The sequence below is a fragment of the Haliotis asinina genome, chromosome 9, assembly GCF_037392515.1.
Source record: "Haliotis asinina isolate JCU_RB_2024 chromosome 9, JCU_Hal_asi_v2, whole genome shotgun sequence".
In the NCBI taxonomy this organism is placed as follows: Eukaryota; Metazoa; Mollusca; class Gastropoda; order Lepetellida; family Haliotidae; genus Haliotis; species Haliotis asinina.
The window spans coordinates 57374472-57397164 of NC_090288.1; the positions used below are offsets into that span (position 1 = coordinate 57374472).

At 41.4% G+C, this 22693-nt stretch overlaps 1 protein-coding gene across 1 annotated transcript; it reads left to right on the plus strand.

Annotated features, from left to right (window-relative positions):
* Positions 1 to 8841: 8841 nt before the first annotated feature.
* Positions 8842 to 20611, plus strand: LOC137296623 (uncharacterized). Its single transcript, XM_067828432.1, has 11 exons — positions 8842 to 8986; positions 9927 to 9987; positions 10716 to 10826; positions 11360 to 11481; positions 12556 to 12682; positions 13351 to 13535; positions 13915 to 13971; positions 14107 to 14164; positions 15078 to 15287; positions 17217 to 17291; positions 17688 to 20611. The coding sequence occupies exons 1-11, from the start codon at positions 8846 to 8848 to the stop codon at positions 18743 to 18745; spliced, it is 2205 nt and encodes a 734-aa protein (XP_067684533.1). The 5' UTR covers positions 8842 to 8845; the 3' UTR covers positions 18746 to 20611.
* Positions 20612 to 22693: the final 2082 nt, after the last annotated feature.

Consider the following 22693-nt stretch of genomic DNA (forward strand, 5'->3'; position numbering starts at 1 on the left):
GTCATTGTTCTTTTGGCAAACAATCTTCAGCGTCAAATGTATGTATATGTATACGTATATGTGTGTGTGTGTGTGTGTGTGTGTGTGTGTGTGTGTGTGTGTGTGTGTGTGTGTGTGTGTAACATGAGTCTAGATATGTCTTTTTGCAAAAACTTTATATCTGCACGAGACCTTCCCCAGTTCTACGGGTCTTCGGGTGTTTAATGAAACAAACTGTTGTCACAGGCGACGCACAACTGTAATAGCTATGTCGTTATCATGAGTATGACGTTACAGTTAGTGACAGTAGCTGGAGACGTAAAACGTAGTCATGGGTAAAAGCAGGCTTGCGTTTGTTACGTCATCATGTTTTGACGTCATAGTGAACATGTATGCATGATTGTTTCAGTGCACACATACATAATGAGTTACATTAGGAAGAGTAGAAAACTATGCTTTTGAATTGAGCTTTGGTTTTAACAACCTTATGAACATTTGTTCTTTTACCATCCGTAATTGGTTGTTATTGTTAAAAAATTGATAACACGGAAAGATAGTAATGTGGCCATTTCCGCAACTATCAATGTATTTGCTTACATTTATATACATTATACATGTATAAATTTATACATCGTCTGTGTAGAGTGACTCGGTCCCTTATAGCTGCATTCCAGCTTCTCCAATTTAATATTCACAGCACGTGTTAAAACATATACTTGTATAACATTTTCGCTGCGGGAGTTCATGTTGGTTTTGATAGTAAAGACTTTGTCTTCACAACATGTATTTCTTCGGTTATGATTGATTCAGTTCCACATCGAGGTGTGTGGCATCTTGTTACACTCTCTTGTGAATATCTTGGATAAGCTTTTTTCACAGTATCACTTTTGTACAAAACTGGGAGATCCGCTTTTATAATGGGCATACTTGTACAGTTATTAGGGTTGTAAGTACCAACAAATGGAAGAATGCCCATCTCTGTATTTGTTTCGTTTGTTTTCAAAAGTGTCTCTCTTGGCATTTGTACTGCTATATGAACAGCATTTACTACCCCACGTAGATATCCTTGTAGTTGAAGATATGTCTTCAATTCTTCTAATATCACATTTCTTGTGTCCACATTCGAAACAATAGTACATACTCTTCTTGCCATTGCATATGGAATATTTATTTTTGTTTGCCATGAAATGAATTTCAGGTATTGATGCGTGTCCGGCGGCTTGTAGTAAATATCTGTTTTTAGTTGATCGCCTTGCTTTATAACTTTACGTTAAAAAATGAAATCTCATTTTGGTTGAATTTCCTGCTGAAAGAAGTCAAATGATGGATGGAATCAACAATATTCCAAATATCATTTAACTCTTCCACAGTAGAAATCCAGTTAAGGAAACAATCATGCAGATCTCTTCCTTATGTTTCCCGAACATGTTTTGCTGTCTTTTCATCCATCGAATTTGCTACTTTGGAATATAACAATATTCTTCTACATGTCCTATCATCAATTAGCGCTACTTTTGTTCCCATGGATGAACTATCTAATTGCTTATAGAATTTGTTGAAATGAAAGGTGTAAATGTTGTTTTCCAGAACACATTCAATGATGAAGTCAATAGCATCAGGGTGTTTATTTGATTGTAAATAAAATTTTAAGCATCCAACAAAAATGATGAAATCTACCTTAATTTAAACTATAACCGCCATCAAAGAAACCGATACAGATAGAAACAGTATCAACATCTTCAAGAAGATCCGAGGATACACATATAAACAAATATGTTGATCACACTAACTTCTGACTGTGAGGATAGCTCCCATCCAAGTTTCATCATCCTGAATCCTGAATAAAAGGTGAAACCAGAGATGGATCTGACACAAGCAGTATTTAAACGATCAGAAGTGAACTAAGTAATCTATAAGCAAAAATATAACCAGTTAAGAAACACATATATTAAGTACTTTAGTCTATATTTACCATTTCTTGGTCAGGACTGGTTATTGTAAGTTGTTCTCTGGTCACGAAGGGACCGTGGGTTGAGGTACCCTCGATTCATGGTCCCCAAGGGACCAGTGAACGTATTTATCTTACCGAACACCTCAATGTTAATTTTGAACTGTTTGAAGCATGGATATCGGATCGTACACTTTAGCTAACCAGTGTGAATCAAACGATTCAAAACTTGCATCCTGCTGTTTTTTCCCGTATTGTCTTAGGAAAGTCGCCGCGATATAATTCCCCTTCTTAATATTCTCAGGGACTAGGTTTGAACGTTTTCTCAAAGTGTATTTATTGGAAAGAGAGTCAAATGTTTTCGTAGCCATCGCTAGATTTTGCGGATGACATAAGAAAAACCCGACTTGGAGTTATCTCCCTTCCATCAATTTTCATTCGCAAAACATCGGTAATTTCCGTGAATCATGCGTCATTTATTTAATGTTATTCGAGATAAAGAAAAAAGTAACCACCACCAAGTACCCAATGAGTTGCTTTTGGCAGTGGGTGTCTTGCAAAGCACATCTCTTGAACGGGGTGTACACTGAAAATAACACAAGATCGCACAGCCAATCAGAGAGCAACTTTTATGTGTGAGGTGAGACAATACTGTATGAAGACGTGGGGTGACTGGTACCAATATCAGTCATTGGATTGTCTGGTCCATCGCTCTGGTGGGGTATTTGAGAACTGCGATAAACAACAATGAGTAGGTTTAGTTATTCCAACTGTATGGCGGTGGTCTGTAAATAATCGATTCTGGACCAAATAATCTAGTGATCAACAGCATGAGCATCGATCTGCGCAATTGGTCGATAAATAACAATGGTATGTATTAAGACAGTGCTGTTGAATAATTATCAGGTGTTATGAATATCAGGATATGGATCCAGGTGATATACACGTAAATGCTCTGTGACACACTTTGAAAAACATAAGGATGAAGAACAAGAATTTGACAAAACAAAACAATATACATGTACACAGTCTCAGCTGTGATATCACGAAACTGTGATGTGAATGCATACACATTTGGGGGAACGTACCGCTTATGATTAGAAGGGGCACTTTTAAGGTTGTACATTGGGAGTTATCCCCATAGCCATGACTGCGTCCTATGATCGAGTTAGGCATTGGTGGATCGAACTTTTAACTGTCTGTAAAAGTAATAAGACCCCAACTACAAAAATGTCGCTTCATGTGTACGTTAAACATTGTAAAATGCCCACCCACAGCTGGTTCAGATTCGAGTGTTTATATTGGAACAGCGTTAAGAAATGAACAAATATACCTCTGTCTGTCTGTAATTCTCACTCAGCTTAGACACTAACACAGTTCATGTCTACACAGTTTGAAAGGACTACGATATCCACAATGATAAAAGCTTCCATGAAGTTTGACAAGACCACGACATCCTCAGTGATACGTACGCCATTTACGTATATAAGTATCGGGCTTTCACCCTCAATTGCCGGTGCAGCTCTTCAGCATGAGTCGTGGAATTGCTTCTTGGCAGACAGATTAAGATTCGGCCTTTGCTGGCATGCACATTGGCAAGGCCACAACTTGCTCAACCATATTTATGTAATTAGGTACAACAAGAGTATGAGACCCAACATGTCAATAGGGATACCCCTCTTCGCAGTATCCCCGTTTACAATGTAGAATACTGCGGTATCTGTAACGATATTATAGGTTGACATCGATTATATTATAGGTCCGCATCGACTGACAAGACTGGGACACTCCAATGAAACTAAAGCCTTGCCAATGACGAATGCAGTGCTTGGGTTGAAATTCATCCCCTCCCCGTGCCCGCTCCAAGAAGATAACTAACACACAAATTGCAAGAATCGGCAATTACCAACCACCATTGCACAGTCTGACAAGGCTTGAAGGCTATACGCATGTTTGATGGGTTCTTTTCAGTTGCATTGGAGTTGTTGCTGAGTGCGGCGTAAAAGAAAACTCACTCACTCTCTCAGTGTGGGTAAAAATACTGTCGACGTAAATTTTATATGACTTACTCGAGTCATCACAGTTCATCAGAAACTGTAGGAGAAAAAACAGACTGAGTGCAAAGCGATCGTGTATTTGGAACATGGAAATGGGAAGTAAAAGACTGTAATGAGAAAAAAGTATTATCTTGTGTTGGAATGATCCTAAGATCCTGCTCACGATCACACAGCCTGACTCCGGCTGAAGGATAAACGCATCTCTTAGCTCGCAGACTTAAGACCTGATATCGAGGACACGTCTCTTGACGGGGAGTGTAGAAACGACAGAGGGCGTATTACGGCAAGGTTGTTCGATTCTCTGCTGATGATATGAAACGGGTATTCTCTGCTGATTATCTGAAACGGGTATTCTCTGCTGATTGTCTGAAACGGGTATTATCAGCCGATGATCTGAAACGATGTACGAGGAGATGTCAATAGGTTTTGAGCCTTGCACAGAAAAACACAAAATATTGGTATGAACCACATTTATTTTTCAACATAGTCCCCTTGTGAGTCAAGACACTTATTCCATCTTTTCTGCCAGTCACTGATGCCATCTCTGTAGGAGGCGCCATTTTGGTCCCCAAACCAAGCCTCAGTAGCAGCTATAAGCTATTTATCATCCTGACATCTACGACCACGCAAGTGTTTCTTGAGATTTGGGAACAGATGGTAATCACTGGGTGCCAGGTCTGGAGAGTAGGGGGGTTGCGGCGAGAGGTGTATACTGGAGCATTGTCTTGATGTAGAAGAATACCACGTCTGGTCCTGCCCCGGCGCTTCTCCTTGACTGACTGTCGCACTTGCCTCAACAAGTTAGCGTAATATTCCCCATTCATTGGTCTTCCTTTTGGTAAGTAATCTATGTGGATGACGCCTTCGTTATCCCAGAAGAATGTCGCCATTACCTTCTGCACTGATCTGGAGGCCTTGAACTTTTTGGTTCTGGGAGAAGTGACATGTTTCCATTCCATGGATTCTTGTTTGCTCTCAGGATCATAGTGGTGGATCCAGGTTTCATCACAGGTTACTAGCCTAAAGTGAAAATCTTCTGGATTCTTGTTGTATGTGGTTAGCATGGAGTTGCTTATGGTGATCCTTGTTTGCTTCATTTCATCTGTAAGCATTCTTGGCACCCATCTTGCGCACACCTTAGACATGATGAGATGTTCATGAAGAATTGTCTCGATGGATCCGTATGAAATGCCTGTGGTCTCCTCTAACACGTGGAGAGTGATTCGACGATTTTTCAGCACAAGTCTATGCACTCTGTCAATGTTTTCCTGACTAGTGCTTGTTGTTGGGCGACCTGGACGGGGGTCATCTTTCAAGACTCTCTCTACCATGCTTAAATTCATTGACCCATCGTTTGATGGTAGCAGATGAAGGGGAAGACTTCCCATAAACTGCTGAAAGCTTTTCTTCAATGTTCTTCGCCGAGTTTCCTTCAAGAACTAAAAACTTAATTACTGCTCTATACTCAATTTTATTCATTTTCACTGCCGTGAGGGGGTCTCTTTCTGTCAATGTGAGCTGTTCAATAACTTCTGAGAGTAGGATATCAAAACTTATAATATCACATCAGATACACCCCAAGGTTCAATGTCGTACCATAGGCTGTGACACCTGGGCATGAAAAATGCTCAAGGCTCAAAACTTATTGACATCCCCTCGTATTCTCTGTTCATTATCTGAAACGGCGTTGAGCCATTGACGCTGAGTAGGAGACCAACATCGTTTAAGACGGCCCCGACCAAAGATATTGTGGAGATGACGACAGATATCTGAACTGGCGGAGGGCACAGTATTGTTTGTTCAAGCAGCGGGGATTTCTACTGCGTATTGCCATAGTTTGCTGCCTTTAACATCATGGCTTTTCAGGTTTATATTGTGATAACGATGCAGTGTGAATTACATGTCTGTAATCAGATGGATAAATGATAATATGTAAAAATCTCCCTTTACCTGCTCTCACTTCAGGGCTTACTGGGTTTCAACTATTCCAGTATTTTTCGGATTTTTAAAAACAATGAAATAATACTGTGTAAAACTGAAAGATAAATGTTGTGTATTACTCTCTGTTGTGTTACTGCCGTGGGTCAAGATCTTGTACAAATACTTTCGGGTCGATTAACTCGTATGAATTTATATGCATCAGCCTCGGGAAAACAATAGAGGTGGGAAATATTTGGGTTTACAGTGTTATGAAGCAATGTCTAGTTTGATGTGGACACCCTACTCAGATACACAACAGACTCAAGACCATCAAATCTTTGTTTTGTCCTTTTCGTGACAAACGCCGGACAGGATAAGATATCCATACAAATGATACCTTTACGTTTGACGTATGGATCGAAATATTAGTCAGTCTTACACTACACCACATAACGTCCGGATCTCAGCAACTCTACATAAACGGTATCCATACATTCTACCAGTGTGTGGAATAAGTCAGACATGAAAGTAGATTTAACCAGACCAGACACCAAGAATTGCCTCAAATGTATGGAACATCTATACCACTGGGCTGGCTACCTGTAAATTTAGACCGTCAGTCAGACATCTAGCCCACATTCTCCCCATGACATTGTCATGCAAGTTGACACTAGAACGTTAACGTACATTGAATTTTCCGAAGATGCGTTTTTGCGCTGGGCATTCGTTCCATGTACATAAGCCAGGAATGGCGAAATTATAAAAAAAACCAAACACTAGTTTTGAAAAGTTCTTGCAATTTCCAAATATCGCCGATGCTTTTCTTTTTGGGAGAGTATGTTAATCATTCCGCTACAACATTTTAGTGAGGGATAAGACAGGGTTGTGCTCGTTTGTTGTTTGCCCCGCACTATTCCACCCATGTGGGATGTAGTCTGTAACTAATCACGATTGGTCCAGACAATCTAGTGATCAACAACATGAACATCGAATTATGCCAGTGGGATACGATCACATGTGTTAACAAAATCTGACCAAACCAACTCATTAGTCGGCTCATGTGACAAGAAGCAGCATGAGGTTCAGACATAAGAAAATCATGATCCCTTCGTGATGAAAGCACCGTTGTAGCCACAAATATGTTCTCTTGAGTTACTGCTGAGACTTGAAGACGTCAATGGAATTTGGTTTGCGTCAGAATTGACGTGCATGTGCCAGTATGATGACGGGGGTCTGAGAAACAACCACTAAAACAGCTGTACTCCGAAAGCAGTAGTGTACCAAAGGTCTCATTCAAGAGGTCACACTGACCCGGTGACGTCATTTGTAATGGACAGACTCTGTGGTTGATTATACTACAATTATATTGTTCATAGATATTATTTTGGGCAGCTCTTGAAGCTCAAGCGTAACAGCTAAAAGTGCGACTCGCTTTTTGAAAGTTGTTTAAACGTGCAATGGCACACTCTTGACATGAACTGACGTGCAATTGCCAAAAGCATCTCTGCACTCAGTCGCTACAGAGATCTCAACGACACTTTCTAACACCCCATCGACAGGAGCCCTTCACCGACACACTCTGCATGAAGTAGCAAAAGATATCAATGATGCGGAAGTTTGAGATTATGAAGCTCTCGAAAAATAGTGGTGTCGTTGTCATGGAAACGATAAAGGTCATACAGTATAATTTTCACTATAAAATAATTAAGGTCTGCAGTTAAAGTAATATATTTTTCAGTGTGATAATCAATATCATTTTAATATAGTAACTAAATCTTTATTGTTATTTCAGCAAATTACTAACAAACGGATACAAAGTCGAAAATCCGGGGTTGTCCCATAGGCACTAACCAATATCGACCTCTTAGTGAATGCTTCACCTCTGAACGAGTGTCGCTGACAGCTTCAAATTATGCTGAAAGTTCATCTAATTATGGAAAGGGACATGTCCTCACTGATGAAACTACGTCGTCAAATCGCTCCTGAATCACGCCAGTAATTCAGCTTTGATTTTTTAAAAAACCCGTTCTGGTAACACATGATCATGACAGTATGAAACAGTATCAAGCATACTTCTTACCCACACATGTGATTTAAGAATGTGAAAAGTAGTGATTTTAGTGACTTTTACAGGTGGACGGAGATTAAAGGTGATACTTGTTGTTACCTTGTCTGGAGTTTAGCATTTACGTGATAAAGTACGGAGTGATCAGGTCTGAGTCGGCCTAAGAGTGGTATTCATGCTGAACTGCTCCCTTGGATCTCAGTGGACTAACACGGTGTGACTGACACGGGTCCAGACTAGTCCGGACAGTCACATGTATCAGCATTTACTACTACTACAACTACTACTACTACTGCTGCTGCTGCTGCTGCTGCTGCTGCTGCAACTACTACTACTACTACTAGTACTACTACTTCTACACACACAGACACATCAAAACACATACACACGAAAAGACATACGACTATGTTAGTAGACTAATCAATAACGCGACTTTAGCCTCACCTTTCTCACTTACCTTATCAACAAAATACGTGCAAATAAACATTTAATATTAAACGTATTTTAATTTCTATAGTAATTGCCGCATTCATAACCTCTAATCATCCTAAATAACATTGAAGTCAACAGATATACGAAGTTTTCATTCTGCTCTAGGGGTGGTGGTGTAGACTAACGGTTAAAGCGTTTGTTCGTCAAGTTGAAAACACTCGCGATCTATTCCCCACATTGTGTCCCGAGCCGTGATATTGCTTGAATATTGCAAATGCTCGCACTCACTCACTTACTCACTCAGTTCTACTGTTCCTTTGATAAACTGTAGTGTGATATCTGCTGTGAGTGTATATGTCGGTAGATATCCGTAACTGTACGCAGGAAAGACGTGGTGGATGATGAAACATTTCCAAGTAATACGCCGATAAGATAAACTTCCCGATGTATGAGACAGGGCTGAACGGGGAAGACAACGACAAGATGGCGATCGAAAGTCTCATTCTGCTGGCTTCCATTACCGTTCTGCTGAAGGCGACTCTTGGCGACGTCGAACACTGCACGAAGGCAACGTGCACTACAAAGGTAAGACGGCAACGACAGCCAGTCAGACATCGTCAACACCAGGACAGTTATCTCGTTACCTACGACTGTGTGTGCATGTATAGCTTGGGGATGTAGAGATCTATCATGTCAGTTAAAATACTCTTAATAATCATAACATATAATACTATACACACTGAGATGAAATATACTTGTTTGTGTACTTTGGAAAACTTTGTAAACTTTGTAAACAAGAATCATGTTGCCCTTCACCTCTGAAAATCATTTTTATTGGGGCATCGCGATGTCGTTGCTGTGACCTAGTTATTCCAACACCAACTTGGATAATTTAAACTGTTTGCGTAAAAGAAAGGACGCTTAATACAATTGGATTTGACAAAAGTATCGCAAGTATGATCATTCCCTAATGCATCATAATCGGATAACCAGTTCTTGGTTCTTTCGCCCACTATCTAAACTAGATATACACTTCTATTTCCCCGACAGTCTATTAATTGATCTGTTTATTATAAAAATCCATTAATCCCATTGTGGTCAGCAGGCAAGGACACCAATACGTGCAGGCTCTGCAGGCGTCAATTATCGCCATGTTACGTGGTTCTGATTAAATTGTGTGGAAAAGGACTTACATGAGATAGGTGAAGTGACGATGGTGGCGGAGAATGGGTGGACGGGTAGCCATCTTCTTACTTTCTAGAGCTACGATCCTGCTCACACCAGAGCCAGCGTTACGGGTGGGGATCACCTTATGACACCCATATGACTTAGCTCCAGGTTAGACCCAGTCCCGAGTGGGTACTCGGTAGGATGAAATGTTAACCTCTAAAAAGCATGGTTGTATACTTCTCAGGGAGTACACTGATCCTGAGTAATAATCGGTGCTTTGAGCGTTATATACATCATGGAAACAAAACGCACTGTACATTTTTTATATGAAAATAACTGAGTAGATTTTTTTCAGCCTCTCGGTTTCAACTGTAACGTTGTTCACGAAGAACGTGTCTTGCGGACGAAATTGCCAGGTAACAACCTCAGTGTATCACCATATCAATGTATGCTATCTGTATGTCACTGTTATTAATTGATATCAGCTGACCTATTTGTCGACGCTAGTGTCCTCAGAATACATCGACAGCGTCTATCGGTTAGAAGAGGTCGCTAGCAGCCTAATGCGCGGGGTGGTCAAACTTGAGTACCTGCAGCTGTTTCACTTTGTTTTACCACAGAATCACCTGGCTCAGGCTGTACTAAGTAGAGGCCGTTATTTATTTATTTATTTATTTATTTATTTATTTATTTATTTATTTATTTATTTATTTATTTATTTATTTATTTATTTATTTTCATTTATTTTCATTTATTAATTTATGTAATAATAATAATAATAATGAGCCTTTATAAAGCCCTGTATCCATCATCAAGGTGCCTGTTGAAAACCCATAAAATAAGAGAGAATAGTCTAAAAGCAGGAGAAAATGTCTATGAATTAAAGTTCAATGAATACTCAATTATTATTTTTCACTATTTATTTTCTTTAGTGTGAACAGTTAGAATTTATAGAATTGTCCATATTTATGGAATAACGATTTCATCTTATCACGTAACATGATGTTTTCACATTCCACCCAACATTTGTGTGTATCGCATGGCAGGAATATGCGGCATATATACAGCCTCTAAATGTATCTTAGTTAGCTTAAGACAGCTTTCAACGTAAAATCATAATTACATTGTTCTCGTCTACCTCCAGACGGTGCCCTGCGCGACCTCCCGGGGACGGTGAGAGGGTTATCTCTACTAGTCAGTAACACCGACCCTCGTTCTGACCCGACCCTTATCATCAGCTGGAGGCCTCCGGAAGGTAGATGAAACATTGTTAAGGTTTCGTATTTAATGCTACCGTTAAGAATGCTTTATTCTGATTGGTTCAGAATGCTTGATGCCGATTGGTTAAAACAGGTATCAGTTTTTACACTGAAATATTTTACAATTTCAGCCACATAAATGAATTTCAGATATCAATACATCGATAGCCATCACCCATCAATACAACTGCAACCAATAACGTAATTCACAGTAGACTTGGGCGTGATAGGTTTCATATTAGGTTCAGGAATGTGTGGTGGTTTATCAGCGAGAATATATTTCACCGTTTTTCAAAATTTCATTAAATTTTAAAACGAAGTCGGTATATGCTTTTGGATCGCTCAGTTTACTTGAGCTATTACTTTCAGAAACGTTACTATGCACGTATGATATGATTAGTAACTTGACAGCAGTTTACCATTTCATTATCTTGTCTCAGTGGCTCATTCGTTTAACATTTCTTGCTTTACGCCTAGATCTAATTACATATCTGTCTGAAATTGTAATAATGTGTTTTTCTATCCTCAGTTGCTATTAGCGTGTTCGAAGTATATTTATTAACATGGGACAATCGCAAGCCAGAAACAGCATCTGTGTCGTTTCCCTGTATGTTTGTCGTCAACGTAACCGACTCAAGCAAGGTCGCCAAGGTGATGTTATCAAAATACTTTAAAAAAACAGCGATTTCTTGCGGTCTTGTAAATCACATATTTACTTTTACGACAGATTGACATTACGGTGACGTCACTTGACGTCATCTGTTTCTCACGTCAGATTGGTCTAATTGACCTTGTTCACATTTCGCGTGACTGCACGGATCTCAACTAAACGATCTTGACACAAATGAAGGACGCTAGGAAACATGATAGTGAGTGAGTGAGTGAGTTGAGTTTTACGTCGCAGTCAGCAATGTTTCAGCTATGTGGCGGCGGCCTGTAAATAATCGAGTCTGGACCAGACAATCCAGTGACCAACAACATGAACATCGATCTGCGCAACTGGGAACCGATGACATGTGTCAACCAAGTCAGCGAGCCTGACCACCCGATCCCGTTAGTTGCCTCTTACGACTAGCACAGTCACAGCAAACATTATAATACGGCATGGGTGGGTGTGGGCAAAACAATCCTCTCATTTGTCAACGCTTGCTGTCGTCCTGAATTTGTGTCAAATCGTTTAGTTGAGGTTCAAAATCGACTTTCAATCGACTTGTAGAAATTACAATACAGAAAAGGTAGGTGTCATGAGTGGTGATCGGTAGGTCAGTCACCCAAGATTATGTTTAGATGAAGTTTTAATAGATTGCATGCGATGGCGATTGCCAAAGCAGGCGACGGGTACACCCAAGTGTCCGGCCTTGTCTAGATATATTGTACTGTGATCCGTTTCCAGTCGTCGGTCATCTCGATTTTTTTTTGTTGTTGTTGTTTTGGGGTTGTTTTTTTTTTTTTTTGGGGGGGGGGGGGTTGTTGTTGGATTTTTTTGTTGTTCTTCTTTTTTGTTGTTGTTGTTTTTTCTTAAAAAATTAAATCTTGCAATGACACGAGAGTGAGCGGGGATCTCACTAGCAGAATCACCCCTCCTTCTCGCGGTGAGCTAGCCCATTCAGCTACATGTAACTTAAATACCGTATTCCCTGCTACTGAGACGGCATCAAACGCCCCTAGCAGGAAAACCACCACGCACTATGTTTTATGAATTCAGCGTACATGTATATATTGCAGACTGAACTCCGCGTGACGTCATCAAGTTTCCGTAACAGTAAAGACATCACCGTCTACGTCAACACATGGCTGGGGAACAAGGAGCCATGCTTCCTCAGACAAGCGAAAGTCACCTTTTACGCCACAGGTATCTACAAATTAGTGATTGGGCTCTGGTGGAACAAATAATTCTGTTATATCTCGGCGTGCAGCTTAATGAGGGAAACCCATCAGCTCCATTGGTTCTTTGTTTGCTTTACGCCGCACTCAGCAATATATGGCATCGGTCTAAATAATCCAATTTGGACCAAACAATACTGTGATCAACAACATTAGAATCTTTTTACGCAACTAAGATACGATGCCATGTGTCAACGAAGTCCTCGAGCGTCACCGCTCGATCCCGTCAGTCGCCTCTCAAAAGCATGGGTTAGTGAAGACCAACTCTAGCCCGGATCTTCACGGGTTCCACGAGCACTGGTATGATGTTTGCGCGCGTGGAAAAATAATAATCCTTATTCGAACACACTCCTTTATTTTCCAGTCACTTCTAATGGACATTACTTTCAAGGGTTGCACTTCAGTTGCGGTGTCCCCATCAAAACTTAATTCTGCCATTCCAACATTATGTGGAAAGCTTAGATTTGTTGTTTGTTTGAAAGTCAGCTTCTGCAAAAAAAGTGTTACAGAAAATAACTCATGCATTTACAAGAAACATTTAATTTAATCACTATTGTATGCAGCGGTGAGTGTTACTAAACATATATAACGCAGAAAGAATATCGAACGATTCCATCGCATGAACATCTGATTCAGATTCCCTCCAGTTCACACCTGCCTACTGGAACTACCTTCTGTCCATGACGTTGCCAGGCAACGGCAGCCTGCAACTGAGCTTCCACCCTCTACCGAATGCAACCCGACACTTGGTGCAAGTTTGCCAGGAAGGCACCCAGCGAGGATCAGGGTACCAATGTAGCAAGTTTCGCTCACTGAGAAAGGTGAATGTTGTGATGTTGTGTTGTTGCTGACTATATTTAATCCTGTTTTGTGAGAGTGAGTATGTGTGTGTTGGCTGGTGTTTTGGGGAGTTGGCTTTTATTCTCAGGGGGATTCTTTTTAGCTTTTAAATTTTGTTAGTTTTGTTTGCTGATGTTCAGTTTATTTATTTATTTATTTATTTATTTATTTATTTATTTATTTGTTGAAATATAGTTGAAATCGTTATGCAACAGATTCCATTTTCTTACATATTTACTTTCATATAATACAGTAAACTGCTAATAATTCAGTTAGTGAGGTTATGCCTTCTGTAACCATATATGTTTGTCTATACGAATTCTAAGTTGTGATATTCAACTTTACTAGTCTTTGTTGTAGGGAACAAACACAGGAATGTTCCAGTTCAGCAACACCTGTGCAACATATCGTATACAGGTAAGTCGACTCGTAATTTCCGCGTTCAGCGGTCAATAAGAGATAAGCATTGTTTAATGTTAAATTTAAATTTCTAATCGCGGAAACATTGATCCGATTGAATCTACGATTGAGTATTTTTTTTTTTGAATGTAGATCATCCCTGTGCCTAACACGTACAGACAGGTGTACAGAGTGATTCGCTTTGTGCCAGGTAAATGTTTCAGTGTCTTAATGTTCCGTAGACCCGTTTCAAACCAAGTATATTAAGTACATATACATGGATCTAGTTATCTCATAAGCATACTGCTTAAAAGTGTCAATGACACTGTTGATATCCTTTTGATACGTATTACCTCGGCATATAGACTAACTACATCCTGAGAGTACCTACCCATCAGATCATCCCATGCCTAAACCCGGACAGGCACCCATCCTCCACAACAGACCCACCCAACACACACACACACCTTCTCTGACCACAGGTCGCTCACATCCATGTCTAATCCACACCTGCACCCACACCCGAAACCCAGCCAGTCCTCACACCCGTCCACACCCCCATCGAGACCCAACACCCACACCTACACCCGCACCCGCACCTGCACCTGCACCGACACCCACTTACCCCCACACCTACACCTACATCCGTAGTACCCACTTACATCCGCACCCATCCAAACACCCCCCCCCCTCCCCCACCCCCCAACACACACACACCTACACCCGCACCTGCACCTGCACCTGCACCGACACCCACTTACCCCCACACCTACACCTACATCCGTAGTACCCACTTACATCCGCACCCATCCAAACACCCCCCCCCTCCCCCACCCCCCAACACACACACACCTACACCCGCACCCGCACCTGCACCTGCACCGACACCCACTTACCCCCACACCTACACCTACATCCGTAGTACCCACTTACATCCGCACCCATCCAAACACCCCCCCCCCCTCCCCCACCCCCCAACACACACACACCAACACCCGTACCCTCTTCCTCCAGCACCTTGGCATCTTTCATATGTGTTGTCGGACATTTTGGTATAATTCCATTCACCGTACATGCCCATATTCATCTGTTATACTGTTTCGTTTTTCCATCATTCAACCCAGATCTAAAAAGCCCTCCACGTGACCCTGTCGCATTGTCGCTCTTTGATACACCATCCCTTACGTCCAACACACCAAAGGTCAAGGACAAGCATGGTGCCAACGTCATCCTGGTGTCGGTTTTGGCGTCACTCCTTGGGTTGACGGCAGGGATGGCCATCATTTGGAAGCGTGTTACATGGAGACGATGTTGGCACTCGCCACCGACAAATGGTAATTAGGTGTGATACTCGAGGTTAGGGTTCGAATTCTCATGGCTCGATTGTGTCTCTAAAGGCTTGTGAGCACCACGCCCGTTTTCGTATGTTTCAATAAGGTGATGGGCGTCAGAGACCCCAAACCTCCTTCACTTCGGTCTTTTCTCACACATGAGGTTGACGCGTAGTGCTGTTAAATTAACGTTAAATCAAACTCACTTTGTCTCTCGCTCACTAACTCACGGATTGAGCGTTATTGTGTGAATTGTGGTAACATATTCTTTTACCAGACCTATCAATATGTGATAAAAAGGTTATCTTCGAGCACCTGGTATGATGGGCACACTTTGTTTGATTTTCTGAGTACCATGAGGACCCGAGGCCATATCCAGCCACAGGAAAGGGAACGAACTGCGCCATCTGGTGTGCGTCAGAACACGACGCCATACATTTCTGGCTGAAAGGCGTTTCTCACAAAATGGAACGCATGGGTCATGTATTCTACATCAGACGAGACACGGTGATTGGTTTAGAGATGATTTGGTTAGTAAGAAACAAATCTCGCCGAGTCTCGTACGTCGCGATACCGTGGTCAGCCGCCGCAGTGGCGTGTCTCTGTTTAGATTCAGCCTGACAATTGACTATAAGTATCCTAGTCATTTCAACAGGATGTTCATAATTTGATGAACAACAGCCACGGACTGATATTGGTCTAGACGCCATTTGTCATTACGTGTTATTAGATAGTCTCACGACGGAGGAAGATTCGAGGTGATTCGATTTCTCATCTGTGACTACCGTTCTGTAGAAACATCTCATTGATAAAGGTTACAGGGGTAATATGATATATGAAATGGGATAATTATAGTTTATATTTCCCATCATGCTGAGGAAAGGACAACTGATATCAGAGAAACATTCACGAAAAGCGCGTCACTTCAGTCGAATCGATTCACTAATAACCTTTAGCTAGTTCTCCATAACAAAGTATATAGTTTCTAATTTCTCGTCCAAAATTTCAGACTAATTAGCAGACCTAATTTTAAAAGAGTAAATAAAACGTTACACCTGGATGTAATGTTGAAAAGTCAGATCTTTAAGAATGATACCGTACATAAGGTATGGCCTTCATATAGAGCCGATATGGCCCCTCCATTACTTCAGATGACACCAGCTGATTAACAATGATTTGGTTATAAGGCTGACCTATCCAACGACATTTGATCTTCGTATCTATTGCTTTTAGTCACGTGTTTGCCTCATCAACAATCTCAGACTGGAAACCCTTAACGCAAACCACAGATATATTATGTTGAGGTGTAACATGATAAGAATATGTCAGTATACTTTCAAGAACTACATTTTTTGGAAACGTTGAAAGGGTGCGTTGTGCAGGTGGTTGTTTTCGTCAGTTTTGATTGTGTTTGTTGCTGCTTTGTGTTTTGGATATTGGTAAGAAGGGATCGGGTGATTACTATGTTAAGAGTCTTTCTAGGCGGCCCATCTACCGACACCTGCTGTTTTTATCTACTGTTTCAAATCACATGTGTGCCTGACATCAATGCAAACTTAAAGACCCTTAACACAAACCGCAATATATTGTATGAGGTGTAATCTCAGTCACTCATTGACGTTTAGGCAGGTTACATGGTGTTTTCCTTGACATGAGACCTGGAAGGAATATAGGTTGGCCTCTGTGGTAGGGGTAGCTGTTGTGATGGAATAAATCCTGTTAATAAAGCCGAGAACAATCTAATACACCTTGTCCATGTAATATATCTAATTTTATTCCACATTTCCATTTGAATCTGTTTGAAACAGAATGCAATTTTTATAATTATAATATTAGACTTTTAAATTGGTCTAAATTGACAGTTTGCAGATAGCGGTAATACCACATATTCCGAGTGTAGTTATAGACTCTGCTACTGTATTGTTTCCCTAGGAAACTACGAACTACTGCAATGTCCAACTGCACAGAACACAGACGATCTTAACGCGGAGTCTGATGTGGAATTCTGTGAGTAAACAGTGATTTCATGTATATGCCTGATGATATATGTTTGTAATGAAATCCACTTTCCCATACGATAAGTCAAGTGTTCACCTGAACAAACACAGGATCCTGTGGTACGAGTCAGAATATGTTCTAGGACACTTAATCAGTTGTTCCCACTACGACAGTTAGAAGCTGAAACATAGACTTACACACATGTTCATTTTCCAACCCAAGATTTATATTTGCAAAAGTTTTAAAAATCCTGTCAGACTTTGGTTCAAGATTTGTCAGTTTACAAGATGGACAGTTCACAGTATAAAGGCACAAATGACTTTGGTTTAAAAAATCTTGGCCTTTTTTATAATCCCGATTCCTGTACCTGGAGCTCTATACTTAACAAGGTAATTTCTTCTTTAGGGAACGAGCTGGAGAACGCTACGCTCAAGAATATATCTTTTTTGTACTCAAAAGATTGTGAGTGTCACCTAGAAGCAGTGGAGGCATTCACGAGATGTTTGGAGACGTCGTTCAGATGTAGTTTCCATCAAGTCGACTGTGCCAAAGATATCGAGACACAGCTGAAAACTGCACATGTTGTCCTTTTGGTTAATTCAAAGGATGTATTTAAGTCTTGGTACTTGTATCAATCCAGGTTATCCCAAATCCAGAACCCACCCGCCCTCACTGCTGGTAAACTAGGTCGTGTGATACACAAACTCCTGGAGGCCCACAGCGATAGGCTGCTGATGGTGCGGCTGGCCTTCACTGAAGACCAGTATATGATTACATCCCCAAACAACCACGTGTTTAGCATCCCTGAGCATATGTCCGACCTCGTCTGTCGCATACATAAACTTGGAAACCTTGTGGCAGAAAACAGTGTCAGGAAGTGGTTATCGACGAGGCCAGAGGGTAAAGATCTGATGTCTTCCATTGAGCAGGCTTCAAAGTGCTGTTGTAAATCCAGATGCTCAGTGATTGGACACCCAGGAGTGGAGCTGTTTCAGGACTCACATGTTGTAGATGTCCAGGACACAGCTGGGCAGGACAGAGAGGTAGTGGATCTTCCAGATCTGGGTGGGGAAACAGATGTGTTTGAGGACTCGGATGGGCAGGGGGTAATTGTCGTACATCTCAAGGACGTGGGTGAGCAGGAGTCCAGTGGAGTCGTATTTGAGGACCTCGTTGGGCAAGGACAACACAGTGTACAAGACAAGGAATTGAGTGGCCAGGGAACAGATTGGTCTGTTATTGAGAGCACTACTGAGCAGTTAGGTGGGCATCCCCTTGAAGTAGCCCAACAGGAAAGACAGAATGCTGAGATGGATCCCTGGATTCCATTAACAACAGAACCTTTAGAAGACAGTTCCATGGAGGAACTGGAGGAACACCTGTTGCTGATTACACAGAACTATGAGCATCGCTTGAATGACCATGTTCGATTCCGTCGTTCCTTTGTTGATGGCAGTTCTTGATGTGTGACATAGCCTAGTAATGAAAGCCCTCGCTTGTCCCACTGAAGACATGGGTTCTATTGCCCGTATGGGAACAATGAGGTGTATTCCGCCGTGATATTGCTGGAACATACGTAAACGCCGCGAAAAGCAATAATCGCTCAAGTGTAGTTGGAAAGCCATTTAATTCAGACTGAAGAATTCTTTGTAATAGTCGCAGTAAATACAATTCCATGGTTGTATTGCTTGCAACATAGCGTAGAACGTTACCACATATCCTTTACTTATCTACACATTTTCTGCTCTGTGACAACTACACATTTACTGTGGCAGTTATGTGACTTAGATGGTACCATTTTAGATGCCGCAGCAACCAGCAAAAGAAACGCAATGAAATCTCATAAGTAAGCTTTCGTCTTTGTGCTATTCAAACACTTGACAAACAGAGTTGCGTTTCTTTTGGTGTTCACTAGACGTACGCACAGCAGTTAAGCTTCAGAGTGCATACTCCATTATTTTCATATGCTAATATTCCACGCATGGCAGTATACGGAATTAGTCGGAAGTGTCCATATCATATGAATATGTTATAGTTGTCCAAGTGCTGGCATGCGTTCATGTACAAACAAGCATAAACAAACATCGAGGGTACGTCAGCCCATGGGCCCGAGGGACCAGTGAACAACGTATTTTTCTTACCGAATACCACAATATTAATTTCGAATTGTTTGAAGTCATGGGTTATCGGATGGTACACTTCAGTCAACCAGGTTCTTGCATTTTGCCTTTTCTTTACCGTGGATATTGTCGCAGTATAATCGCCGCGGTGTAATTCCTCTTCTTAATAAGCTCATGGACCGCATTTGAACGTTTTGTCAAAATATATTTACTGGAATGCGAAGCAAATCTTTTCGTAGCCATTGCTATATTTTGCAGTAAAAACAAATTTAGAATTATCTCTTTTCCATCGATTTGCATTCGCAAAACTTCGGTAATTTCCGTACATCATGCGTGATTCAATGTTATTCAAAATAAACATGTGCTGCCACCAAGTACCATATGGGTTGCCATTGGCATCGAGGTATATTGCAATGCACCTCGCTTGTAAGAGGGAACATTAAAACAATCTAGAAGAGCGCTCAGAAAATGAAACTTATGCATGAGTTAACATAATGCCAAGTAGTCATAAGAAGGCAATGTGGTAGCCAAGTGGCGAAAGCGTTTGCTCGTCACACGGAAGACCTGGGTTCAATCCTCATTATCGGTACAATGTATGCAATGTATTCCTCCACCGTGATAATGCTGGAATATTGCTAAGGGGCGTTAAACCATATCACTCACTGCTGACAATTCCTTGACATCTGACGTCATCAAACATCAAGTGTTTTTCATATGAGTGTATAATATGAAAAGAGCATCACTGTCATTTTGTATGCTTCAAGATTTGTTCCCTACAGAACGTAACAGATATATAAACCTGGCATGTCACGGTTATCATCTTAAAGCTATCGATAAAATGGAATCTGGCTAGAGTTTTTGTGTGGTATACCAAGGGAGAGTACTCTAACGAATCAACGGTGTTCACACCAAAACGGCGGTAAAATACTTCAGACGTTCATGTCTTTTTACAGGAAATACTTCTCACCAGTAATGTGTATCGTGAACTTCGGTTCAGTTCGTGAACATTGTTTTAAGCCGCTTTAAGCGGTATTGCAGCAATGTCCCGACAGGGAACACCAGAGATGGGCTTTACACATTGCACCCATGTGTAAACTTCAACTGGAACATTCAAGATAATTATTCTAGTGACAATCCGTTCAGTGATTTCACACAATTCGACATATAAACCTGGCAATGATTACTGCCTAAATAAAAAGCAGAAACGGGGTACTTCATTTTCATTTTTTCGTTCGTTCGGTCAGTCATTTTATGTCATCTACCACTCAGGCAAACCTATAATGTCGAAAATATAATACGGCCATAACGTGCTGTCCTCTTAATAACTGCAGACATATGACTTGTCTACATCAAATTCGTTTGAAAACTGTTGCAACATAGTCGTTATCTACCTTTTTTTTCAACTCCTTACCGCCCCAAACAACACGGAAACTGTCTTTCGGAAGTATTTCACATCAGCTGAACGTATCAGCTGCATGTATCACGTCCATTTTTGCAACAGCTTAGAGATAGCACGGCTTCACACATTTTACCTAAGAGAAGAATCGAACCAAGGTTGTCGGTGTGACGAGCGAAGGCTTTAACCAACGCTTCTGTGTAGCACAGCGGACGGTGAGGTGAGGTGAGGTGAGGTGAGGTGAGGTGAGGTGAGGTGAGGTGAGGTGAGGTGAGGTGAAATGGGGGATGGGGTTGGGGCAGGCAATCTTGTCAGCTGGAAGCAAAACAGGTTAGGAGATTCTTTTCCCTTAATGTAGCAACTCCATTTATGATGTCCCTGATAATGCTGGAATAGTGTTAAAAGAGGCGTGAAACAACACTCAGTTTCATATCAGCAACAACTTATTCATGGTTATCGTGACATCATGTGCTTTCAAACCAATCAATAACGGGAGATATATACATATATATGTGTGTGTGTGTGCGTGCGTGCGTGCGTGCGTGCGTGTGTGTGTCACTTTTGTTAAGAATGATTCACAAAATTTGCCACACTTAGCAACATTCATGCCATGTGTACGCCGTCTCCAAATAAATCGATTCTGAACATCGGAGCATCGATCAACGTCAGTGGTATTCGATAACACGTCAACTAGTCTGTCTACTCGATCCCATTAGCTGCCTCTGACGACAAGCATGGATTGTTGAAGATCTATTCTAACAGGGAACCTTCATGAGAATATTCATCAAGAGTAGACCAAAGTGAAGTGTAGACAAGTCTAATAAGCAAAGAGCACTGGGCTACAGACTAATACAATCACCACGGTAATCTTTATTTGTTTGGTGCTTAACGCTGTTGTCAGCAATATTCCATCTATATAATGGCTGTTTGTAAATGATCGAGTCTGGACCAGACGATCCCGGATTTACTATATGGGCAGCGATTTACCTGCCGGGTACAATGATAATCATTCAATAAAGTCAACCACCCTGATTACACTATCCCTATACTCATCTCAAACGACCACCTGTACGGAACCGTTTCCAACACGAGATCCCCTCATGGTTTGATAAATCATGTCTGTAGCCTCTATAACATCGTGAGTACGTGTAACAATATTCCAGCCATATCACAGTAGGGTTACACCAGAAATAGGTTTCACATAATTATTGTAACCATGTGGGAATGGAACCCAGGCCATCGCGTGACAAGCGAACGCTTAACAGTCAGACTACCCTTACCGCCCTCTGTATAATACCACTAGACTACCCCTACCGCCCTCTGTATAATACCACTAGACTACCCCTACCGCCCTCTGTATAATACCACTAGACTACCCCTACTGCCCTCTGTATAATACCACTAGACTACCCCTACCGCCCTCTGTATAATACCACTAGACTACCCCTACCGCCCTCTGTATAATACCACTAGACTACCCCTACCGTCCTCTGTATAATACCACTAGACTACCCCTACCGTCCTCTGTATAATACCACTAGACTACCCCTACCGCCTTCTGTATAATACCACTAGACTACCCCTACCGCCCTCTGTATAATACCACTAGACTACCCCTACCGTCCTCTGTATAATACCACTAGACTACCCCTACCGTCCTCTGTATAATACCACTAGACTACCCCTACCGCCCTCTGTATAATACCACTAGACTACCCCTACCGCCCTCTGTATAATACCACTAGACTACCCCTACCGCCCTCTGTATAATACCACTAGACTACCCCTACCGCCCTATGTATAATACCACTAGACTACCCCTACCGCCTTCTGTATAATACCACTAGACTACCCCTACCGCCCTCTGTATAACACCACTAGACTACCCCTACCGC